The 25,711-nt window shown below is 41.2% G+C and overlaps 1 protein-coding gene across 18 annotated transcripts in view; it reads right to left on the bottom strand.

The window, feature by feature from the left end:
• LOC121269513 (neural cell adhesion molecule 1-like) overlaps positions 1 to 25,711 on the bottom strand; it is a 490,495-nt gene that overhangs the window by 202,777 nt on the left and 262,007 nt on the right. For all 18 annotated transcript variants that reach the window (XM_041174119.1, XM_041174120.1, XM_041174121.1 and 15 more), the window contains exons 2-4: positions 23,317 to 23,391; positions 2,652 to 2,864; positions 1,785 to 1,928 (exon numbers count right to left, since the gene is read on the bottom strand). In XM_041174119.1, coding sequence (XP_041030053.1) covers positions 1,785 to 1,928; positions 2,652 to 2,864; positions 23,317 to 23,391 — 432 coding nt within the window. The remainder of the gene's footprint in view (positions 1 to 1,784; positions 1,929 to 2,651; positions 2,865 to 23,316; positions 23,392 to 25,711) is intronic.

Raw genomic sequence — 25,711 nt, 5'->3', positions numbered from 1 at the left:
ACAGGGCCAATTAATTTGTCATTAATACACAATACTCTCGACAGAGGTTTATATTTCTCTTTGGCTGCCAGCCCTCAAGCTTAGAATTGAATTCTGAATGGTCACAGCTGCCACAATTTCCACATTAAACATTCCAAGGCTTTGACCAAGCTACAAATATAGAATTCCTTCTTAATTGAAACTGGGCAGATCATACATTCCTCCACATTATAGTTTGCCACACAGAGAGATGGCCCACTTCTTGACACCACTGAAGTGGTGCTAACAAGAACCATACTTACCCTATTCTTCACAGCCTTTCCTCCCGGTCCTCTGTTTATGACCGCGACATGCCTCGCTTAATTTCTGCTCTGCCTGTATAACTTGGAACTCCCTTTTGCATCCACAATCATTGAAACTTGCACAGAACGAGTCTATTTGGCCCATCCTGTCTCTGCTGGCTCTTCAAAAGAATAGTCATGCTTAGTCCTACATATACCTGCCTTTCATCCATAACCCTACAAGTTCTTCATTCTCAACAATCTGTCCAACTTCCTTTCAAAATTGATTATGGATTGAGCTTTTACCCCCTTTTCCCATAGAGTGTTCAAGATCCTGAAAACTCAGTGGAAAAAAAAGTTTAATCTCTCTTCTTTTGCTAATTATTTAATTATCTATGACATCTTGCCAGGCTTCACCCCCTTATCAGGGGCAATAATTTTTTTCTCTATCTACTCTATAAATAGCTGCCATCTCTTAACTTTCTCTGTTCCGAGGAGAACAGTTCTAAAGCCCAGATTTTCGCCACCAGAGAGAGCCCGGTGAAAAACCTGGAAATGGTCAGAAATTCAAAGTCCTGAACCTAAACACAGCAAGTTCCATTTTCGTGGGGGTGGGAGTAGTCAGGTCAGGGTTCACGCATGCGTGGTTTAGAGAAGCAGCTGACCATTCAAATTACCAGCTGCCCCTACTGAAGTGGGATTTCAGTAGGCCAGGAGGATGACCTCAGTCTCATCAAAAACTTCACTGCTCACCTACCCTTAAATGTTCTCCAGCTCCAATAATGTTACCACCTTCATTTCGCCTAGTGCAAGGTACGCAAGCTTGATCATGCCCATACACAACGGTCAGCCTCTCATTGGATCCGTTTAGACCATATTAAGCTCTTTTAGACCATATTCTCCTCTGCCAAACCACACAACAGAATAACATCATGCTGAAGATTTCAGTCTTCTTTCCTCCATTACCCACCACTACCTTAAACCCCTCTCCCCTCGTTACCCCCCACTGCTTAAACCTCTCTCCCTTCACCTCTAACAAGTGAGAGAAGCTCAGGTTCCCTCATTAACAATACAATGACTGTCCATTCAGCTGCCTCTGGAACCTCTCTCCTTGTGCACTAAGCCAACCCCCATTCAACTCCTGACTGCCGGTTTCTCTTCTTGACCCCTATGCTAGTAGACAATCCAAAGGAGTACGCTGGTAATTTATGACAATATTTTTGTGTGATGGCCTAATCAGAGCCTGTTAAGTTCTCATGTGTGTAGACAATATGGGAAAGAGGGAGGTATTATTTACTGGTTAGTCAATTCTACTTTAATCAGAATCAACTATTGTTCGTAAAGAACCCAGCTCAAGAAGCAGGATTAAAAAAAAACAAATTAAATGCTACAACCTTAAGTACAAGTATTTGAGAATGTTAGCCAAATTTCTAAAAGTGAACTAATCAGTAACTGATTAGACATGCAACTGCTTAACCATCTTTAAAGTTTGCAAATAGTGATTGTTGATTATTTTTAACTCACCATCTTTCTTCAGTACAACATCTCTGCCTCGGTGCTTCCATGTGATGGTAGGGGGAGGTGAACTGACAGAATCACAAATGACAACTGCATCATCACCCACTTTGAACTCTTGTGGCGAAGGGGCATTCCTGAATTCAAGTTTTTCTGTTAAAGAGAAAGGTGCAAACACTGATTAAGTTATTATTTTTCTTGTGCATTTTTTCATCATCTCTGGACCTCGCTTATTTCCCTTTCTTCCTTTTGCTCAGTAGTTTCAGTCAGATTCACTTTTTGATTTTCAGTGTCTAAGTATGTTGAAAGTTAGTATTTGGGAATAAAAAAAAAATCACTACAACCTTGAATAGGTTAAAGAAAAATAAATGTCAGAGCAAATCAGAAATGCCAGCATTGTTAGTTGAGACATACAAAAAAAAATTCCAAAGATAATATGAAATGGTTTTTATAGCTGCAATTGAATTGTTCTTTCACAAGAACTTCATAACTGTTACTTTTGGATAAACAAAGCCACCAGTAACCTGTATTTCTGAACAGTATCTATCAATGGAATATAAATTCTGGAGTGCTCATGTCGAAAATCTTATTCCCCATGCACAAATAATGAAGTTCAAGGAAGCCTGGATATTGGGCCTTGGGTTTCATCATTACGGCGATAGTGCTATGAATGGGGTGGTGGTGGTTGGGGGGGGGGGGGGGTGCGCAGCATCAGGTAAGGGGGCGCAGGTTTTGGCAGAACAACATCCAAGTTAATTGGATTGGGATCCTTGAGATTCCTGTCGGAGAGTAAGGGAGATCACGATTGGGCTACTATAACTGTTAGAAGATTTTTTCATCCAAAATAAATACAGAAATAATTGCTGAATATCTTACGGTAGATCTTAACATTAACAGTAGCCTCTGAATCATTCCCATCCTTTGACGTTGCCACACATTTATAAATGCCAGCATCATCGATGTTGGCACTGTAGAGGGTCAGGCTAGAAGATACTTCAGTTACTGTTGCAACAGCAATCCGTTGTTGATTTGGATCAATTTTTTCACCATTAGGCAAATACCAGGAAATGGTGCTAACATCTCCAGTCACTGAAATAAAAAAAAAATTAGTTAAGGAGGTATACATATCCATCAACAAATGAACACTTGGTTGTTTTAAAAATAAAGCTCTTTAAATTTTAAGTGCTAAATGTTAGCACCAAGCTCTAGTTTGTTTTTCTGGCTAATAACTGATATGGGGATTTGTTCAAAGTATTTCTTAAAACAATTATAAATCACAGGTGAAACAGATTAGAAACAATTAGTGGCCTGGAATCAGGTTCCATGTTGGAGTTAACCACAGTACTACTGCTGCTTAGTTTCAATCACTTAATACTTGCCCATAAAAATGGTTTAATAATTTACTTTTGAAAGTTCAAACTAAAGAATGCAGACTAGGAATTATTATTCATCACATCAGAAGACATGTTTAACACCTTTGTATGACATTCCTCTATCCAACATCGTAAAGTGGTTGCCAAGCCATTTAAAATAGTGGGTCGAAAAATGCTATAAAAGTGACACTAAACCTTTATTTGTTGATATCACCAACAATAATCTCTGTTGCATTCCCTTATATTTTGATATTGTTGAAAATACAAATGACTACCTTACTAGTGAAGGTGCGACATTACAATTTGAACACTACACAACTTTTTAGTTTTTCCAACTCTAAATATTTTGAGAGATTCACTGAAAATAACTATCAATAGAACGCCAAGATGAGCCAGAAATTCAACATTATAGTGAACCTAATCAGACACTGTTGCTTATCAATCTACATTGATAAATGTTCTCTGCGTTCAAACCTGGTCCATTCAATATTAGTGAAAATAGAAACTGTTTTCTGACTAAAACTGGCAGTTACCTTTTCTCTTCTTAAAATGGGCTAAATCTATAATTGCACTTTACTTAAGCATTGTAGATTTGATAGATAAGTAGACAAAGGAGCTGAGGCAAATTCACATCCACATAGCAACTGTTGGAATAATTTTTCTGTAAAGCAATTTTGCTGTCACAATTCTACATCTACCCAGTACCAAGAGATTATAGCCAAAGATATGCAATATTTTAGGCTCCCTTCTCTGACAGGGTTATACAGCAGCAGTGCAAAGACCTGGGATTTAATGGTGAGCCTGGCACAACTCACCTCATCTATGAATGTTTTACAGTGCAAAGGTATATTTTTGATGGATACGTGTAATGGAATAAATTAAAATGCAATATAAATGTAAAATTCTGGTGGGAAAAACAGTGTCAGTATAATGAACTACAATGAACTCTCTCCCCATGGCAAAAACAAATAAATGGCAAAAATCACCATGGAAACCTAGCAAAGACCACATTAATCAAAGCTGAAATAATCATATGGCAGTGCTGTTAGTCCCATATCAAGATGTGCACACAAAACACAAACTCAGCATATTACAAATAAATAAGCACATTTAAAAAAAAGTAAAGTCCTTCTGGAAATGTCCCAGAAAGGTACTGAGCTTTAACAAAAAAAAAACAAACTGATTTTCAATTTTAGGTTCCTTCCAGTCGAGGAAATTGCTCAGGTGCAGCCTTTCCCCCTAGGAGATCAATAGAGATGCCTATCTGCTGGGTAGGCCATCTGTCCTGATTGAGAAGTGGAGATGATTGAAAAAGGGTATACAGGAAAATCAGCTAAGTAATTTATGAATAAAAGTTTTGCTCACTAGCAGGACTCCCAACGCACCAATCACTTAAAATATCGACACAGAAAAGGTCATAAAGCTCTTCAGCTTACTGTTTGCATCTCATTGTTACCAAAGAAAGTTGTGCGGCTTTGTTGAAGGGTTCATTAGTTTTTTTTTTCCCCCCCAAGAAACTCTCAATTAAATAGCAGCAACAATCTTTCTGGCAACCTCAGCTTTCTCATCTCCTGTGGATCGTGCTTTCACATGCAAGAAAGCTGAGGTACAAGATGCTCAAAAGATGCCCGTTTAATTTTATGTAAAGGCATGTGAGATATAAACGAAGTACAGCATAGCCAAATGAGCAAACGCCCTGGGCAGATTGTGGATCTCAGTAAGCTAAACCCTATTTAAGCAAGACTGATGTTTAATTTGTTGCAAATCAAGTAGCAATCCAACGGCAAGTCATTTATTTGTTGTACTAGCTATGTTGGATTTATTCTATTTAATGAACAGAGATCACGAGGACAAAGTAAAAGACACTGATGCCTTGTTACCTTGTCCTCTGTTCAGAACAGCACTTAAGGATAGTTTCAGAGGTTGAGAGGGGGCAGGAAAAAGGGAAAAAAAACACAACATGCACAGATCAACATAGTCTAGCAAGGTGAAGAGTAAACAACCTAAAAAGGCACAAACCATCATTTTCAAGGTACTACATTATAATGAGGTGCACAAATAACATGACACAATGAGATACTCAGTATAGCGAGAATGAGCTGCAAACTGCATGTATTTGGGGAGTTGGTGGGACTCATCTTGTACAGGACCATGAATTTTTTTTCATAATCTTAATGTAAGTTCAGTTTTGCTTGATTTCTAGCAGATTCGCTTTGACTTTGCTCACAGATAAGGAGGAGGACACGGTGTTTCACATAGGTGACCTGTACTGCGCTGCTTGGTTTCTCATCGAAGTCTTCTGGTTGTTTTTGAAAGCTTCATTTATCTGTTGAAGCGGACATGGAGCCTGGAAGCTCTGAAGGCATGTTAGGCTGATGAACTGGTCTTGTATACCTTAAAATGGAACACCATAAAAACTGGGAAGTAAGAGTACTAGTCGGAACTGTTTGTTTCTTCTGGGCAAGGCTAGACACAGTTCAGTTGCATTGTTTGTGGAGCACTTCATGTTTTCTTGATCAAACACATTGGCAGTCAAAAAAGTTTCACTCCTGCTGCAACTCACATGCCCATGGGGGAGCTGAGTGTGCACTGTACTGTGAAGTATATTAGAAACTCTTGGAAGAGCTTTACCATGAAGAGTGTGTGTTACATTCTTATTCTATAACTCTCCTTTCTGTTTATTTCTGTGCCCTGTTTACTCTTTCTGTCTGTCACCATCCCTATTCCTCCATTTATCTCTCTACTAACTCTCATTGTTTCTGGGCATTTCTGACACATTGTGATTGAGTTGAGTTACTTTATGAGGGAGTGTGATGAGCATTCCCAGCTCCCATGCCGGACAGGGAATTTTTCTTCCTGGACGGGGCAGGCAGGCACCACAGATGTGAGGATAGAATCTTGATGGCCTATTGACCCATGCAAATTGGATGTCTTCCTGCAGGATTCGGCTGATGAGTAACATGCAGCATAGGGAGTTCACCAGCACAATTCTAGAGTAATTGGGATTGTGGCCTGTGGATTTTGGTGGGAGAGTAGACGGAGTTGGTGGGCAAGCTTTTCGATAATGAAGTTTATTTTCTAGCAGAGCTATGAAGGAGTGGAGCACAGCTGGAACTCAGAACACTTCTGTGGCAAAAGAAATTGCAATTCCCGAAGCTCCCTCAGGACTTGCCTGGTGTTCATCATTGAACCATCCCCACTAACCAATTTTCCACAGAAATTTGTGTTGTTCCGCTCCTGTAAGGCCATTCTTTCAGTCTCAGATATTGAAGCATTGCATGGAGCCTGGTTTAGAATTCCCTCAAGTTTGTTATTTTTAGTTAAATAACCTACAACATAGAATAAAAAAGGTGATATATAAAATGGGAAACCCATTTCGCAACTTTCCAGAAATATTTTAACTGCCTTGCTATAAAATGCTTTATGTCCTGAATGCAATAATATGAAGCATATTAGTGGAAATCTGGAATTATTTTCCCATAAAGGCCATGGACCAACTGAGACTTTTAAGACTGAGATTGATAGATTTTTGTTAAGTATGATTATTGAGGGATATGAATCTGGAGTTAAGGTCCAGATCAGACATGACCAAACTGAACAGCAGAACAGACTCGAGGGGCTCAAACGCCTATTTCTGATCTTGTGGTTGAATGCCTTCGTGCAGGAGTTCCCAAACCATGGGTTATGACCCCAGATGGTTGCGGGACAAAGTTTTGGGATTGCAAGGTTCAAGACTGTAATGGCGGCCATGGGGCAGCAGAATAGAATTCTCGCCACGGGTAATTTTGACAGAAGTACAACTCCCTGGTGTGGTCTGTGGCAAGATTCTGGTTGCTTATCACATGACCTGCTGGAGTCAGCCTCCCTTTTACTCCCTTGAGTTTGATCCAGCAGTATGCAGCCCTTGGGAGGAATGTGGCAAGCGGCAGGGTTGAGAAGTGGGGAGGTAGGCGGTGAACAGCATGGAGAGGCCTAGGGGGCATGGAAAGGGCAGTCAAATTGTCTCTCAATTGCCAGGGACCTATCTGAGCAAAGTTCCGAGCCTTCAAAATGATACTGCAACTAGCCCCCCCATCCACCCCACTCTCAGTTCTCAGAAAGCCGCCCCCCCATCAGACAATGATTACATCTGGTTCCTAGACAACAGAATCAACTGTCGTTCCTCCACTTCACTCTGTTACAGGCCAGAGTTAAAACTCAGGAAATTCCTAGTTTGCGTTTCTCAGTGTTACATACAGTGTTATTTCTTTGAATCAATGAAATTCTGCATCACTGTTCAGGTATACTTTAGGTATGAAATTGAGCACCATCTTGGACACCACAAGTATCCTAGGAGATCCAAAATGCCACGTGCCTTTTAAGTTTTCAAAATATGTCACAGATTTTGTGACAGAGCATTTGAAAAGTCCATTGTGCTGATGAATACTGTAATTTAAAATTTACACAATATAGCCTAAGTAAACGGAGGGATATTTGGAGAAGCTGATGTCCAATTTTATACTTGTTTCATCAATAATCATCGAACACTTAATCTAAAATCTTCCAAATGAATGAGCAATTTTCGTGATTTAAGCATTTCTGTTAATGTGCAAAATTGCTGCACTTTCATTCTAATTAATTTTCTGAACATTTAGCAGACTTTGTTCAATCATAAACAAGCTTACAGTTGAAATTTGGCTGTCATTTTTTTTAAACCATAGTTCTGTTGCATCTAATTTAGTTCATCCCATGTTGAATAAACATAATTCACTGCACGTTTATGCACCTAATCCTAAACTATATTTTAAAAAAAATCTCTTAGTTTATTATAAAAGCAAAATACTGCGGATGCTGGAAATCTGAAACAAAAACAAAAATACCTGGAAAAACTCAGCAGGTCTGACAGCATCTGTGGAGATGAATACAGTTAACGTTTCGAGTCCATATGACTCTTCATCAGAACTAAGAAAATGTTCTGAAGAGTCATACGGACTCGAAACGTTAACTGTATTCCTCTCTGCAGATGCTGTCAGACCTGCTGAGTTTTGTCAGCTATTTTTGTTTTTGCTTCTCTTAGTTTATTATTGATCTAATACTGAAATTTAAGTAAAAATCTCACATGGCCAATCTGATCATTATAGTGGGTCTAATTACACACAGCCCATACATATGTAAAAGAGAGTGTATTATCAGACCTGGAAACATTATTTTAAGTTTCCTTTAAAGTTCAGTACTTTTGTTACAGTGTCCCTTTAAGGGGCTGTTAATTTGTTCATTAGTTTATTTGTTAATTAATTTGTTTTACTGGGAATTAAAAGAGCATATAAAAGGGAGGTTTTCTACTTTAGCACATCTATCAACATCCTGGAGGTTACCACTGACTAGCCATATAAATATTGTGGTTACAAGAGCAGGTCAGGGACTGGTCATTTTGAAATGGGTAACTCATGTCCCGACTCCCCAACACTGTCCACCATCTGCAAGGCACAAATCAGGAATGAGATGGAATACTCTCTACTTTTCTGGATGAGTGCAACTCCAAAAGCACTCAAGAAGCTCAACACCATCCAGGACAAAGCAGTCTGCTTGGTTCACATCCCAGCCACCACCTTAAACATTAATTCCCTCTCTAATCAAAGCACAGTGGCAGCAGCATGTACCATATACAAAATGCACCACAACAACTCAAAGATACAAGTGATGTTTATATCACTTGATCCGTGTGAGGGTCTGATGCCCGCTGGACAGATCATTGACATGTCTGACCAGTGATGAACATCCAACTAGCACCTATACATTGCAAGGTTCAAAAGTTCAAGCGGAAGATGATCAACGTCTCAACCCTAAAGCAGCCCAACCAAAGAATTTTGCCTGTCAGGAGGGCTTGTCAGGGGTGGCTGGGAAACAGAAGAGCGTTATTTCATGCTTGAATGGTTCGGGTGTGCGCCAGGCCGTCGAGCAAAAAAATGTCGACAGTGCCCTCCAAAACTATGACCTCTACCACCTAGAAGGACAAGAGCAGCAGATAGGAACACCACCATCTGCAAGTTCCCCTCAAAGCCACTCACCGACCTGATTTGGAACTATATCGCCAATCCTTCACTGTCACTGGGCTGAAATCTTGGAACTCCCTTCCGAACGGAAGTGTGGGTGTACCTACGCCACATGGACTGCAGCTGTTCAAGGAGGTGGCTCACCACCACCTTCTCAAGGGCAATTAGGGATGGGCAATAAACGCTGGCCTAACCAGTGATGCCCACATCCTGTGAAAGGATAAAACAAAATAGCATAGGCCAGGGAGGCATATTTGGGAATTATGCATCCCAAGCCCATGACATTCCACCCATTAATTTTAGTGTCTGAAAAATCACAGGCTGGAGGTTACACTTGATGTGCATTCCCAGCATGTCTCAGGAAGACCAAGCAGAAAACATCACTGTGTTTTTGACCTGAATTGGTTCATCTAGATCAATGTAGGATTTATATTTTGTTAACAATGAACCAGGTGACCATTGTGAAATTTCACAGTATTGCACTTTGTGACTTTGTCTATGTCAAGAAGATATAATAATGTCCATAATGTTATTCAAAATTGTTTTTTAAAATACAGTTTAGTGGTGTCATACATGTGTGTTTGTGTCTGTGTCTTAATTGGATTAAAGCCAACTGGTCTACAGGCTTAGATGTATAGAAGAGAAGTAGGTTTGAAATGTTAATTGGATAAAAATGGGGAAGTTTAGTAACATAGGTGTCAAGGGGGCAATCTGCATTTTGAAATAAACCATTCAAAAGTTGGGTGAAATATCACATCTAGCCTGAAGCAAAACAGTGTATTTATTTTTTCTGAAACTTAATAAAATTGTTGCTATGAAAGGGGTTTTATTGTTAGAAGAGGTGAAGTTCAAGACCTAGAGATAAAATAAGAATTTGCATTCAGAGAGGAAAATATGTATAAAGGAAGAGAAGGCTGTTGGTAAAGGGAGAGGGATTCTAAGATCTAAAACCTCCAGCCTGTAAGCCTCAAGCCGCTGTCTGCAAGGACCCATAGCTGAAAGAAACTCATTTTGAATTCCAGCATATGCTTTGCCAGGGGTCTGTTTAAATCTATGGGAAGAATTTTACGCCTGACATGCCTGAGCGTAAAATGATGCGTGATAACACTGGGCGCAGTCTCACGATATTTCATTCGGCGGGCGCGCGCCAGAGTCGGCTGCGCACCCACCAACAATTAAAAGGCCTTTTAAGGCCATTAAAAAGCTAATTAAATGCAAATCTGCAGAAAGGCTAAGTGGTCTTTACATTTCTTAGGAAACCTCATCCACAGGCACGATGAGGTTTCCTAAAGCAAATAAACATCGAATAAAATTTTTATTTTTGAATTAAAAGCACGTCTCTGCTCATGGCAGAGTCACATGAGGGGACATGTTTTATTTCCTTTATTTTCTTTTAAACGGCGCTTTATCTCCCTGAGGCAGCTCCGTGCCTCGGAGATTGGAGTGCTCTTTCGCACGCCATGTGTGAAGATCGCTCTAGGCCCTCTTGCCCTCCGCCCCATGCTTGCACCAGCACTGGAGCATTGCCGCTCACATTCCACGCTGGGTGGGGAGGCTTTAATTGGCCCGCCAGCATGAAGTCGCGGTGCAGAGACGATCGCAGGCAGTGCTCGGCTTCCCAAAATCCTGCCCTTGATACGTATAGGAGTCAGGTTAATTTGCGGATTTTTGTAGTTACTACAGTAGTGATTTTGTAGACATATGATATGCTTACAATCTTTGTATTAATACATGTTTAATTTAGTTTTATAAAGGCCTCTTGAGACCCAGTGGCCTTATTACTACTGAATTCAAAGCCTGCATCCTAAAACATACAAATTGCAAAATAAGTAATGACAGTTGTTTCAAGTTTCCCTCTGTGATTTGAGCAGCTCAGCATTTACCATCGGCTGTGTCATAACATCTAGTATAGCGCGCGAAAAGAGGCGAAAAGGTGATAATATCTTCTTTGTCCCGAAGAGGAGACATATTGGATTCAAAACGTTAACTCTGTTTCTCTCTCCAGAGATGTTGCCAAACCTGAGTTTTTCCAGCATTTCGTTTCGATTTCATATTTCCAACATCCACGGTATTTTGCTTTTATTTTAATGTCTTCTTTGGTTTCTCATTAATTTTGAAGGCAAAACCTCACTAGTAAATGTTGGGTATTCCTTGAGGAGTACAAATGATCCATAATTCATGAATTATGGTTTTGCATGGCTATAAAAATGCCTGCAATCCCAATTGAGATACTTGGTTTGTACGAAAGGTCTGCATGAAATAGCTCGAGCTAGAATGTCACATGCACTTTCTGGCTAAGTGTTTAAATGCCACGTGCAGCACATCATTCCTATTTTTTCCTGTGTGAAATATAAATCGTTTCAGGATTGGAATAGTGTTCAAAAACAGTCTGCTCCTGCCAGGGTCTTCTCCTCTGACTTAGTCCACTCCAGGTTATGAAGACTTGATCAGCCTAGGGTTTGAACATTTGGTTCAGCACAACTGAACAAAATCAGGTTTGCAACAAATAATATTAAGGGCACAAGAATAAATCCTCAATTTTTTTTTATATACATAGGGCCCTGGTAAGGGTTTTCAGTATAGGCTTAACAGATCGCAGTTTGCAAGCCAAGATCTGTCCCTCGAGTGATCCACATAAAAGAATAGGATTGGGCTGTGATTTCAACTTCAAACATAATATTGTGATCAAAATGGCATTCACTACAATAGTGAAACTCGAGATAACTGTGAACTTCATGGGCAGAACATTACGCTAGGCATGTGGCCGGGCGGGCGTGCGAACATAAAATGATGCACGATGACCTTGGGCGAGCGTCCAGACATCATTGCGCAGTCTCGTGATATTTCGTTTGGCGGGTGCGCGCTGCAGTTGGCTGCACACTTGCTGACAATTAAAACGCCTATTAAGGCCATTAAAATGTTATTTGAATTCAAACTTACTCTGCCCTTCCAACCTAACTGTTGGCGGGCAGGCGAAAATGCCAAACGGCCTTACATTTTTAAGGAACCTCATTCTAAAGCATATAAACATCAAATAAAAATTGTATTTTTGATTTAAAAACATGTCCCAGCTCATGTGACAGCCACATGAGGGGACATGTTTTATGTAAACTTTATTTCCTTTATTTTTTTTTGTAAAAAAGTGCTTCTTCTCCCTGAGGCAGCTCTGTGCCTCAGGGAGATTGAAGCACTCTTTCACGTGCATGCGCGATGATCGCGCAATGCCCACTTGCCCTCCTCCCACCCCACCCCCCCGCTGGGGCAGCGCTGAGCCTTAATCTGCCCGCCAGCATAAAATCACTGTGTGGAGCTGATTGCAGGCAGCAGTCAGCTTCCTGACCCCGCCCGCCCACCCCCACTCATCACTCCCGACAAGGGCAAGATCCTGCCCCATATGAATCCAAGAATGGTGTCATCATCCACAACTCACTCAAAGGGTTTTATATCATTTACAGTGCTGCTCAAGGAGAAAAACAAATTCATCTAATTGGATTCTCAGAGGACACAGAGAAGTTCACTGTTTTTGTTGTTTGAATGTCAGATGCTTGTGCTTTCAATGCGCTTATTACTTTGTCACTTAGTGAGATGTCTGTATTCTGCCTTAAGCAAGTTATTTTCCTCTTTTACTGATGGCCTATGTGCTACTTGCTTTACTAGCTTTTGGACCCTATTTTATTCATTCACGGGATGTGGGCTTCACTGGCTGGGCCAGCATTTATTGCCCATCCCTAGTTGTCCTTGAGAAGGTGGTGGTGAGCTGCCTTCTTGAACCGCTGCAGTCCATGTGGTGTAGGTACACCCACAGTGCTGTTGGGAAGGGAGATCCAGGATTTTGACCCAGCGACAGTGACGGAACGGTGATATATTTCCAAGTCAGTATGGGGAGCGACTTGGACAGGAACTTCCAGGCGGTGGTGTTCCCACATATCTGCTGCCCTTGTTCTTCTAGATGGTAGCGATTGTGGGTTTGGAAGGTGCTGTCTAAGGAGCCTTTAATGAATTCCTGCAATGAATCTTGTAGATGGTACATATTACAACTACTGTGCATCAGTGGTGGAGGGAGTGAATGTTTGTGGATGTGGTGCCAATCAAGTGGGCTGCTTTGTCCATGCTTCTTGAGTATTGTGGGAGCTGCACTCAACCAAGCAAGTGGGGAGTATTTCATCACACTCCTGATTTGTGCATTGTAGATGGTGATCAGGCTTTGGGGAGTCGGGGGGTGAGTTAGTCATCATAGGACTCCTAGCCTCTGACCTGCTCTTGTAGCCACAGTATTTATATGGCAAGTCAAGTTTCTGGTCAATGGTAACCCCCTGGATATTGATAGTGAGGGATTCAGTGATGGTAATGCCATTGAACGTCAAGGGACAATGGTTAGATTCCCTCTTTTTGGAGATGGTCATTGCCTGGCGCTTGTTTGTCATGAATATTACTTGCCACTTGCCAGCCCGAGCCTGGATACTGCCCAGGTCTTGCTGCATTTGGACATGGACTGTTTCAGTGTCTGAGGAATCGTGAATGGTGCTGAGCATTGTGCAATCATCGATCCTACTTATATTATTATGCTTGGTCTAAGTCTACAATCTGTGTTTTATCTGTTATTGTCTCCGCTCCTTCGGTGTCATTTAGGTTGTTGCAAATGTTGTGGAAATCTCCATGAGTGCACGTTGTTGTGGGTGACCTTGTGAAATTTCTCCCTCAGCGTCCTTTGCCTTTATATTTTTGGTGGTATTGCTTTCCTGCAAATAAGAATGCAGTTTGTATTATTGAAAGAAGAGACATGACAAATCTTTTCGTCCTGCACTCATCTTGACCAATCAGGGCCAAGCTGTCTAGTTTAAATTTCAAAAAATGCTTGGCAGTTAACGGTCTGTCACCATCACAGGTGCATGCTCCATGGCAACACCTCTACCCATCAGAGCCCACTTGCCAACCAATCAACACTATCCTCTTGTTGTTTCCTCCTTATATTGATATTCTTGAAGTATCCTGATGAGTGCAAGACAAAAAGCTTCGGAGTCTCCTTTTTCAGCAATACTGACGCTTTGCACTACCAAATGACTAAATGCAATTTGTTATACTGTTGTTAGAAGCAGTGTGAAAAAATATATGAATTCAATAAAAAAAAAAATCAGAGCACAGAGAAAATCAATCTGGGCATCAAATGGCTAGGGGAATATAATTGAGTTGGTGTGGATTGCAATAATCGAGTTGAAAAAGCTGAGAACCAGAGAGGAAGTGACCTGGGACCACACTAAGGGAACTGAGAACACCAAGGGCCACAATAAGTGACTTAAAAGAACCCACCTGAACCAAGTGAGTTAAGAGGGGTCAGGATTGCTGAGTACGAAAGACAACAAGGGCCATAAAGACTCTGTCTTCAAATAATTTAATGCTATTTAAAGCTTGATGAAATTGTTGAATGTAAGATGACCATTTTCAACTGAATGGTTTAATTGCCATTGATTCAGAACACCTAATGGTTAATTGAGCTTGGACATGGACTGGGGGGAGCATGAGGGCTAAAGATTAATCATGTGCCAGAATCACAAGCAGTAGGAGCAGGAGTAGGCCGTTTAGCGTCTCGAGTCTGCTGCACCATTCGATAAGATCATGGCTGATCTGATCTGCTCTCAACACCTGTCAGTCCCCCATACCCTTGGCTTTCGATCAAAAATCTAACGTGGCCAGTCTCCACTGCTCTCTAGGAAAGACAATTCCAGAGACTAATGACCTACAGAGAAAAGTATTTCTCCCTATCTCAATCATAAGTAGGAGACCCCTAATTTCAAAAGTGTCCACTAGTTCTAGATTCCCTCTCAGCATCCTCTTGATCAAGTTCCCTCAGGATTTTATATGTTTCAATAACATCACCTTTCATTCTTCTAAACTCTGATGGGGTATAGGCCTAACCTGTTCCACCTTTACTCATAAGGTAACCCGTTCACCCCAGGAATCAGATGAGTGAGCCTCCTCTGAACTGCTTCTAATGCAATTATGGGTGGGATTTTCTGGTCACGCCTGCCACTGGGATCATTTGGCCCACTGACTTTCGGCGGGGCTGCCGAATCTCCTGTGACAAGTCCTGCCATGATGGGGCCAGGAAATCCCAGTCTATATCCTTTCTCAAATGAAGGGACAATAACTGTACTCCACATGTGGCCTAACTAAAGCCCTGTACAGCTGCAGCAATACTTCCCTACTTTTATACTTGATTCCACTTGCAATGCCAACATTCTATTTGGCTTCCTAATCACTTGCTGCGCCTGCATACTAACTTTTTGCAATTTATGTCCTTGAGCACCCAGATCCCTTTGTATCGTAAGAGTTCTGCAATCTCTCTCCATTCAAGTAATATACTTCTTTTTTCTTCTTCCTGCCAAAGTGGACAAGTTCACATTTGCCCACATTATAATCCATCTTCCAATTTTTGCCTGCTTTCCCCTTTGTGGACTCACGTCCTCTTGACAACGTTCTTTCCTACCTATCTTTGTGTCATTAGCATATTTAGTTACTATACATTCAGTCCCTTCATCCAAGCCATTGCCATAGATTGTTTGGATTTGGCTGAGGCTTCAGCACTGATCCCTGTGATACTGCACTAGTAACAACCTGACAACCCGAAATGACCAATTTATCCCTACTTTCTTCTTCCTGTTAGCTAACCAATCCTCTAATCAGGCTAACAAATTACCCCCAACACCTTTGATGTGGGTCTGCAAAGTGAGCAAAGTCAGGAGAATCTGCCTGAATGAGACGGCGACCGAGTGAGCAGCGAGTTAGGTTCACATGGTAAGTCTGGTAAGTCTTTTTCAGGTTTAAATATAGATTAAGAGTCAAGCTCTGACATAGAACTAACAAACTTCAAGTAAGTTGGACTAGTTTGCTAAAGAGGGAATAGCCTGGTAGTGGCAGTTATCTGTCAATAAGCTGAAAGTAGTTGGTTCAATTGGTGTTATTTACTGTAGTAGGAAGCTAAACTAGCTAGTGACTCATCAGGGGGTTTATATAAGAGGCAGATTTTTCAAACTGCAGTCAGTAAGGTGAGCACAATCAGGGGTTATGCCCAAGTGGGACAGAGACCCAGTGAGTAGCGAATTAGCTTCATGTGGGAATTCGGTACATGGGGTAAAGAGGTGCTTTAATCTTTAGTGCAATTCATAAAGTGTGTTAAGTATTAGTCATATTTATCAGTACTAGTAAGGTGTATCAATAGTTGTAATGTTTATTAAGTTAAAGCCAAGTAAAATTAATATAAGCAAACCAAAGTAAAATAAAGCTAATGCAAGTGAAGTTAAGACATGACAGGGCAGCATGGCTATGTGGAATGCATGTCCTGTAGTATGTGGGAAGTTGTGGACACAATGGTAACCTAGATGACCACATGTGCAGGAAGTACACCCAGCTGCAGAAACTTGAGCTCCAGCTCCAACGCAAGTGGTGGCTGAAGTCACAGTGGTGCATCTGCAAGGCTGAGAGCCACATGCATAGCATGTTCAGAGAGCTGGTCACAATGCAGGTTGAGAGCATGAAGGCAGAAAGGAAATGGGTGACTGCCAGGCAGTCCAAGAGAACCATGCAGTTGGTGCAGGAATCCCAAGGTGTTGCTCGTTAATTGGTTTTCTGTTTGGGATACTTGTGAGGGTGTTGGTTCCTTGGAGGAGTGCAGCCAGAGTCAAGTTCTTGGCAGTATGTGTGCTCACCATCAGGAGGGGAGGAAGAAGAGATAACAGAGAGGGGATTCATGAGGGTAATGCTGTTGAGTTGGTGTGCACGGACTTCCAAAAGGCATTCAATACAGCATCACACAACAGACGTGAGAAAAGTTACAGCTCGTGGAATAAAAGGGACAGTAGCAGTATGGATACAAAATTGGCTGAATAATAGGAAACAGCGAGTAATGGTTAATGGATATTTTATGGGCTAGAGGAAGGCTTGTAGTGGAGGCCCCCAAGAGTTGGTATTGGGACCCTTGTTTTTCCTGATATATATATTAATGATATAGATTTTGGTGTGCAGGGGACAATTTCAAAGTTTGCAGATGATACAAAACTTGGAAGCATTGTAAACTGTGAGGAGGACAGTGTAGAACTTCAAAAGGACATAGACAAGATGGTGGAGTGGGCAGATAGATGGCAGATGAAGTTCAATGCAGAGAAGTGTGAGGTGATTCATTTTGGTAGGAAGAACAGAGAGACAATATGAAGTAAGGGGTACAACTCTAAAGGATGTGCAGGAGCAGAGGGACCTGGATGTGTATGTGCATAAGTCATTAAAGGTGGCAGGACAGGTGGAGTGAGCAGTTGATAAAGCATACAGTATCCTAGGCTTTATTAATAAGAGTATAGAGTGCAACAGCAAGAACAATATACTGAACTTATGTAGGACACTAGTTAGAACTTAGCTGGAGTATTGTACACACTTCTGTGTGCCATACTTTAGGGAGGATTTGAACGTATTGGAGACAGTGCAGAGGAGATTTACATAAATGGTTCCAGGGATAAGAAACTTCAGTCATGAAGATAGACTGGAGAAGTTGAGACTTCTCCAAGGAGAGAACGATAACAGCAGATTTGTTAGAGCTGTTGAAAATCATGAGGGGGCTGGGATAAAGTAGATAGGGAAAAACTGTTTCCACTTGTAAAAGGATTGTGAATAAGAGGGCACAGGTTTAAAGTGATTTGCAAAAGAAACAAATGCGATGTGAGAGAACTTTTTCACACAGCAAGTGGTTCAGGTCTGGAAAAAACTGCCTTGAAGTGTGATTCAATCGAGGCATTCAAGAGGGCATTAGATGATTATTTAAATAGAAGCAATGTGCAGGGTTATGAGGAAAAGGCAGGTGAATGGCACTGAGTCATAATGCTCATTCGGAGAGCAGTGCAGACAGGATGGGCTGAATGGCCTCTTTCTGCACTGTAACAATTCTGTGATTCTGGACAGAAGCACATATTAAAAAGTGTACAGCATAGGAATTTGGCAATTTTAAAGTGGATATGTAAATTCAAGGAGTATAGCCAATAAAGTCCATGGGCTGAGGGCACAGATGGACACATGGCAGCATGATATCATCAGTGTAACAGTAACTTGGCTTAGAGGGGCAAAAATTGCAGCTCAACATCCCCTGGATATAGTTTTCATGCAGGACAGATGGGGGGGCGGGGGGAGAGAATAATAAAGGCAGGGTGTGGCATTATTGGTTAAAGAATCAATTACAGCTGTGAGGAGGGATGATATACTAAATGAAGCATCAAATGAGGACATTTGGGTCGAGCTCAGAAATGAAAAAGGGGCAGCCACACTGCTAGGATTTACTAAGACTCCCCCAAATAGTGGGAGGAGTAAAAGCAAACATGTTGACAAATTTCTGAGTGCAAAAGCAATAGGACAGTAATAGCTGGAGACTTCAACTACCCTAATATTAATTGGGATACAAACAGCATGAAGGGCATAGAGGACACAAAATTCTTGAACTGCATCCAAGGGAATTTTTTCAGCCAGCATGTAACAAGCCCAATGAGAGGGAGCACAATTCTAGGTTTAGTCTTCGGAAGTGAAGTTGGACAAGTAGATGAAGTAGCAGCAGGGGACCATTTTGGAGATAGTGATCATGATACAGTTAGATTTAGCATCATTACAGAAAGGACAAATATAGAATAGGAGTAAAGGTTCTAAATTGGGGGAAGACAAATATTACAAAGCTGAGAGGTGAACTGGTGAAAGTGGATACAGCTACTGTCAAATCAGTGGGAGGCATTCAAAAGCGAGATTCTATGGGCACAGTACAGACTTTTCCCCACAAAGAAAAGTGCAGTTCTGTCAAATCTAGAGCTCCCTGGTTATCCAGAAGCATAAAAGTTAAGATAAAACAGAAAAGGAGTGCTTATGGCAGTCACAAAAAGCATAATACTGTAGAAAGCTGAGAGGAGTATAGAAAGTACAAGGCTGAAGTAAAAAAGGAAATTATAAAAGCAAGTAGATACAAAAAAATATTGGCAAGTAAAATCAAAGAAAACCCAAAGATACTTCACCAGCACATGAAGAGCAAGTCAAGGAAAGGGTAGGGCCCATCAGAGATGTAGGTGGTAACTAATGCATTGATGCTGAAGATGTGGGTAGGGTTCTCAATAAGTACTTTGTCTTCATGAAGGAAGGTGAAAGCAGACATTGTAGTTTAAAAGGGGTGTGAAATATTAGATACAATAAGCATACACAGAGAGGAAGTACTGGAGCAACTGATGTCCTTGAAGGTGGATATATCACCAGGGCTGGAAGGATTGTATCTCCAGTTGTTAAAAAGGAAGCCAGGGAGGAAATAGCGAATGATCTGAGGATCATTTTACAATCCTCACTAGATACAGGCGAGGTCCTAGAGGACTGGAGGTCTGCGAACATTGTACCATTTTTTTAAAAAAGGTGCGAGGAATAGGCCAGAAGATTAGAGGCCTCTCAGTTGGACTTTGGTAGGCAAATTTTGGAATCAATTCCAAGGCAGGATAAACTGTCAATTAGAAAGACATGGATTTATCAGGGATAGTCAGCATGGTTTTGTTAGGGGAAGATAGTGTCTTACGAATTTAATAAAATTTTTTGAGGAAGTAACAAGGAGGATTGATGAAGGTAATGCAATGGGTGTTGCCTACATGGATTTTAGTAAGGCATTTGACATGGCAGACTGGTCAGAAAAGTGGAAGGTGGCAAGTTGAATCCAAAATTGGTTCAGCAACAGGAAACAAGAGTTAATTATTGGTTGATGGATGTTTTTGTGAATGGAAAGCGGTTTCCAGCAGCATTCCGCAGGGCTTGGTGTTGGGGCCCTTGCAGTTTGTTGTATATTTTAATGATCTGGACTTAAACACGGGAGACAGTGCAGGGAAATTTGCAGATGACACAAAAATTAGCCGTCTAGTTGATAGCAGAGAGGACAGCTGTTGTCTTGAAAATTATATCAATGATTTGGTTGAGCGGGCAGAAAAGTGGAAAACGGAATTCAGTCCAGAAAAGTGAAGTAATGCACTTGAGGAGGGAAAACAAAACAAGGGAAGTCAGTAAATGGGAGGATATTGAGAGGGGTTGAGGAAGGGAGACCTTGGAGTGCATGTCCATAGGTCCCTGATGTGGCAGGATAGGTAGATAAGGTGGTAAAGAAAGCATGATGGAATGCTTTCGATTTATTGGACAAGGTATTGAATACAAAAGCATGGATGGAATGATGGAAAGGTATAAAACACTGGTTTGGCCACAGCTGGAATTGTGTACACTGTATTGGTCACCACATTACAGGAAGGATCTAATACCTCTGGAAAGAGTACAGAGGAGATTTACAAGAATGTTGGCAGGGCTTGAAAGTTGCAGCTGTGAGGAAAAATTGGATAGGCTAGGACCGTGTTCCTTAGAACAGAGGTGGCTAAGGGGTGACCCAGTTGAGGTGTGGAAAATCGAGGGGCCTAGATGGGATAGACAAGACAGACCTGTTTCTCCTAGTTCAGAGGTTAATTATGAGGGGGCATGGATTTAAGGTGATCAGTAGAAGGATTAGAGGGGACACGAGGAAAACCTTTTCACTCAGAAGGTGGTCGGCATCTAGAATTCAGTGTGAATTGGTGGGTGATGCTGAAACATTCAACTCATTTAAAAAAGGTCCCTGGGTCTTCATCTGAAGTGCTGTAACCTTCAAGGCTATGGACCAGGTGCTGTTTTTTTTTTTTTCTCTCTCTTTGGCCGGCACAGACACAATGGGCTGAATGGCCTCTTTATGCACTGTAACTTTTCTTTGGTTCTGTGTGGCACCTTATCGAATGTCTTTGGAAATCCACGTACATCACATCTACAGATTCACCTTTATCCACCTTGCTTGTTACATCCTCAGAGAACTCTAATAAATTAGTCAAACATGGGATTTTCTTTTCCTAAAACCATATTGACTCTGCCTGATCGAATTATGATTTTATAAATGTCCTGCTATAACCTCCTAAATAATGGATTCTAGCATTTCCCTATGACAGATGTTAGGCTAACTGGTCTATAGTTTCCTGCTCCGTCTCCCTCCTTTCTTGAATAGAGGTATTACATTAACGATTTTCCAATCTACTGGGGCTTTTCCAGAATCTATGGAATTTTGGAAGATCATCACCAATGCATCTACTATCTCTGCAGCCACTTCTTTTAAGTGCCTGGGATGAAAGCCATCATATCCCAGGGGCTTGTCAGCCTTAAGTTCAGTCAAACAGATATATGTAAAATACACTGGGTAGCTTTAGAGCATACTGGGTGATGACTAAGTATGATTGAGATGTGTGACAAAGAAGAGCTGCAGAAAGTACCTTTGCAGTTGTAACTAATGAGTATTATGATGAGGGGAAATACTTTCTATAAGCAAAGCCTGCAATTTATTAACAAATTTCCCATAGTGATACTCACCGTGGACCAGAAAATGCAGTGAAATGTGCAAGTTTGAAGTCTGTATGAGACACTTAACCAGAAGTTTGGCCTGTAGATACATATGTTATATTTGAAATTTATAAAATATATTTTGGAGATGCAAATGTCCTCAATCCTCATCTTCTGAGAATCAAGACATGTGACAACATGAAGCAGCATAATAGTAGTTATGACCAAAGTCTTAGGCACTGCAGAATCCAATGTCTAAGCCAGTTTTTAAATAAGAGGTGCTGAAGAGCCCTTCACGGCTTGTATGTGGTTGTTCCATTCCAGGAGGGCAGTGCACGCCTTGGTTTGTGACTGGTTCCCAGCCATCACTGCTGTCACCCAATGCAGGAGGGGGAGATTTGGCCATCCAGGTTTCTGCCACATGGATCTGCACGCGGCTTGTTCTTGGTAACTGCAATCGTTGGAACATGAGCTCCAATGACCGCACACACTACTTCCATGGACTTTATGCTCCCAGTTGCATGAGAACAACAACAAAGTTTACACTTCACTGGTTTCCAATCATTTCTGAGTGTAGGCCTAGCTAGTTATTAAATCCAACTGATGTTTGATCATGCCAGGCACCCTCCTCATTCCCCCCACCCCCCACACCCAAGGAACCTCCACCCTGGGCAGCACACAGAAGAACATTAATACGGACTTGTAACATTACAGGGAAGTACCATTAGAAATAATTTGTTATATTACAGCTTTTCAGTCGCAACCAGATACCTCAAAAACCTTGTCAAAACACACAAGCTGCCGAATGATATAGAGAAAAATGAACAAAGAACAGTACTTCCAAAAATGACAAGAGTGTAGGGTGGGAACAGGTTCCAGGTCACAAAGGGCAAATTTAAGAAATCTCAGGTGGCATTCCTTTGGAAAGAAGGATCAATTGCATCCCTGGGTTGTCAGGAAGAGTGCTTGGGACCAGGGCAATAGATTCATTTAAGAAACATTTAGACATAGCTGCAGAAGAGGGTAAGGTTAGTATTCTGGAAGGATAAGATCAAATGGGTTGAATGACCTTCTTCACCTTAATCTATCTTGCAATCTTGTGGTTATAAAATAAGTATTTGTCAGTGTGTTGAGCCAGGGGGGAAGCACAACACTATAATCAATATTTCTACACTGGAAGTACACTGAGCTGATTATTTACGATACTAGTGCTGTCCATCAATCTATAACAAGTACACTGTGATGAACAAGTGCTGATAAGCCGTGCCTTGTTATTGTAGACAGCACTTGGCAGTGAAGATTCACAGAGGTAGCATTCCTAATGTACAAAAAAATTCTTAAAAATTATTTTAAGAATTTGAACATTTAGTTACATACAGTGCACAGAGAATGACTTTCCTGTAGTGAGCCAAGAAGCCCTAGGGTTAAAAAAAATCAACAATACATACATAATCAACAAGGAGCATCAAGTGAAAGAGTAGGTGGTTCACCTATTGAAGCAGAGCAGACAGATCTCACTTGCATTGTTATAAATTTTGTGCTACTTACCAATTGGGCGTCTCATTATTTAGATGAAGGCTGTTGAGTATTTTGATCAGCTGCTCTACTTAATTTGCTACAGTAGAAATATCGATGAAGTTATAATAATTTTTTTTCTTATTGTGCTACATATAGAATATATATATATCTTTATACAGCATTCGTTTCATTCACTTTACTGTAAGTAATTGACATGTCATAACTTACCTGTACATAGAAAAAATTTGGACTCTCCCACACTGACCTCTCCCTGGGATGGCATGATATCAACTTGCAGTGCGGCTGAAAGGAAAGACAAAAGAGAGACAAATGAGTAAACATTGAGACTACCAGTATGACACCCAGACATGCACAAGCTTCTAGTGTGATGCACGAACAGTACACACACAGACACCCGCCCACACACAATTAGCAATTACAAGGCAACTTTAATATAGAAAGGTGCCATGGTGAATGGAAGGCAAAAGGATAGACACATACATTAATGTCCCAGTGTGGAGTGTACATACAGAGACTACTACCTTGAGTAAGCAGATCCACAAACTAAGGATAAAAAAATAGTTTTTATAGGGCTATAACACTTACACAGCTTGTGCGGAATCTTGTTGAGGCGTTGGATGTCTCGTCTGCTGGCCGCAGATCCGGCAAGAGACCCGCTGTGCCTCTTTTTAGGAAGGCCCATGAACCACAAGCCAATCAGACAGTGGCAAGGCCACCAGCTGGCCTACCCCTGAAATCAGGATCTTGGAGCAAAAGTCCCACCTAGTGAGAGTGGGCCAGCAGCTTTTACACTCAGCAGCACCACAGAGGCTGCCTTGGCCGTTGCCAGAACGACACCCCCTGAAGTCCCAGGATTGTGGAGGACCCAGGCTATAGTTAAATAATGTTGGAGGCAGGGAGGGGAGTAGTCGTGAGGTGGGGGTCATGAGGAGAGGCAGGCAGCAGAGTCAGAAGCAAGGTCAGGGGGTTGCTATCAGCTGGCCGCACCCCGCCCCCCCCCCCCAACCGGACACACCAAGGTCCAGTCCCTGTGTCAGGCACCGAGCGCCTTTGATCAAGGGACCCCATCCTCCGGAGGTGACAAGTGGCCTGCACAATTTGAAGCATCATTTATGCTGCATGACAACAGGCCTGCTTGCAGCTGGGTTAACATCAGAGACAGCAGGATGAGGCCACAAGTGGTCATTAACTGGTGACTTAAGGGCCTCAATTGGCAGTCGGATGGGAAGGTCAACCATGGGCTTTCCCATCCAGATTTCAATACTGGTGGAGGTGGAAAGGCGGTGGGGTTCAGGTATGCCACCACCCTGCCTAATTACATGCCCTCCCTGCCTCCAAGCTTGTCACCAGCAAGAGCAGAAAATTACACCATTCATCCCTGAACTTTGCTCCCCTCAAGCTTGATTTCATAGAGGGCACCAAATCAACAGGCTTACACTTAAGTTTAAGATATTCATTAGCACTCAATATTTAGTTCCATTGGTGTGACTTCATTGGTCATGCATTTGATATATTGTACATGTGACATTAAAACTTCTTGTTCTACCATCAACAGAAGACGTGCATCATATTAGACATCAAGTAAAGATGCTCTTCAGGAGAGTTTTTTTTTCTAACTTACTATATATAGATCCTGAAAATTCTGTAGGATCTTCTGATCTCCCAACCAATCTCTAAGCTTGGGAAAAAAAAGTCTGGAGAAGTGGCCATTTTTAATTGTTTCTGAGAGTTCAATTGATCGCCCATTAATGATCTCCCTTGGAAATTCCAGATGATATATACTTCTCTCCCACATACCATTGCCAAGTCTAAAAGATGCATCAAGAATTTATTAGAAAATCTCTGTGATCGTGCTCTATAACAAAAGCATGAGAGTGGCAAATAGTGACCTCTAATGATCACATCATTACTGCACTCCTTCTGATTGAAGAATCATTGTGTGGTGCTGCAAACCAATAGAGTAGGAAATATAAAAATGGCAGAAATATTATTTCTAAAGCATAATTTTGCCATATTATTACATTCAGCAAACGACCTATCAAATTATGTTTTAACGCCCTGGTGCTTAACTTTTATGTTACTCAATATAAACTTCAAATAAATATGATTTAAGGAACTTTATTTCAAATGCCAATCGTGTTTTAGTTTGCTTCCGTTCATTTAAAGTTATTTCTTTACAGGGAGGAGGCTGTGTTGATATCAAAGGAGAAACAGATCAAATCTAATGACCTACTTATTGTTGAACCAACTGTAAATTTTAAGACAGCTCAGGCCAAATGATGCAGAAAACATCCATTACACAGCCAGTGTTGTGCAGCTCAGCAACTGTTTTTCCTTTTGTTTTAAACAAACATTCTGAAAATATTTTTCAATTAAATATTATTTTTTAAAATCATTATATTTTCCTTAGTATTCCGAATATAGGAGACAGAGCTCAGCTACAACATAAATTGCCCAGGTGAATCTTACAGTTCAGATGTATAGGCTGAAATACCATTCAGCCTGTATAAGTCAATTGCTCTTTTCAATGACATACGAAATGTCTTCTGCTTTCATTTCATTATACTGGCTACTTAACCAAGGCATCAGGGATAGGTATGAT

This window comes from Carcharodon carcharias, chromosome 25 (genome assembly GCF_017639515.1).
Source record: "Carcharodon carcharias isolate sCarCar2 chromosome 25, sCarCar2.pri, whole genome shotgun sequence".
In the NCBI taxonomy this organism is placed as follows: domain Eukaryota; kingdom Metazoa; phylum Chordata; class Chondrichthyes; order Lamniformes; family Lamnidae; genus Carcharodon; species Carcharodon carcharias.
This window is presented reverse-complemented; position numbering and strand designations above follow the sequence as displayed.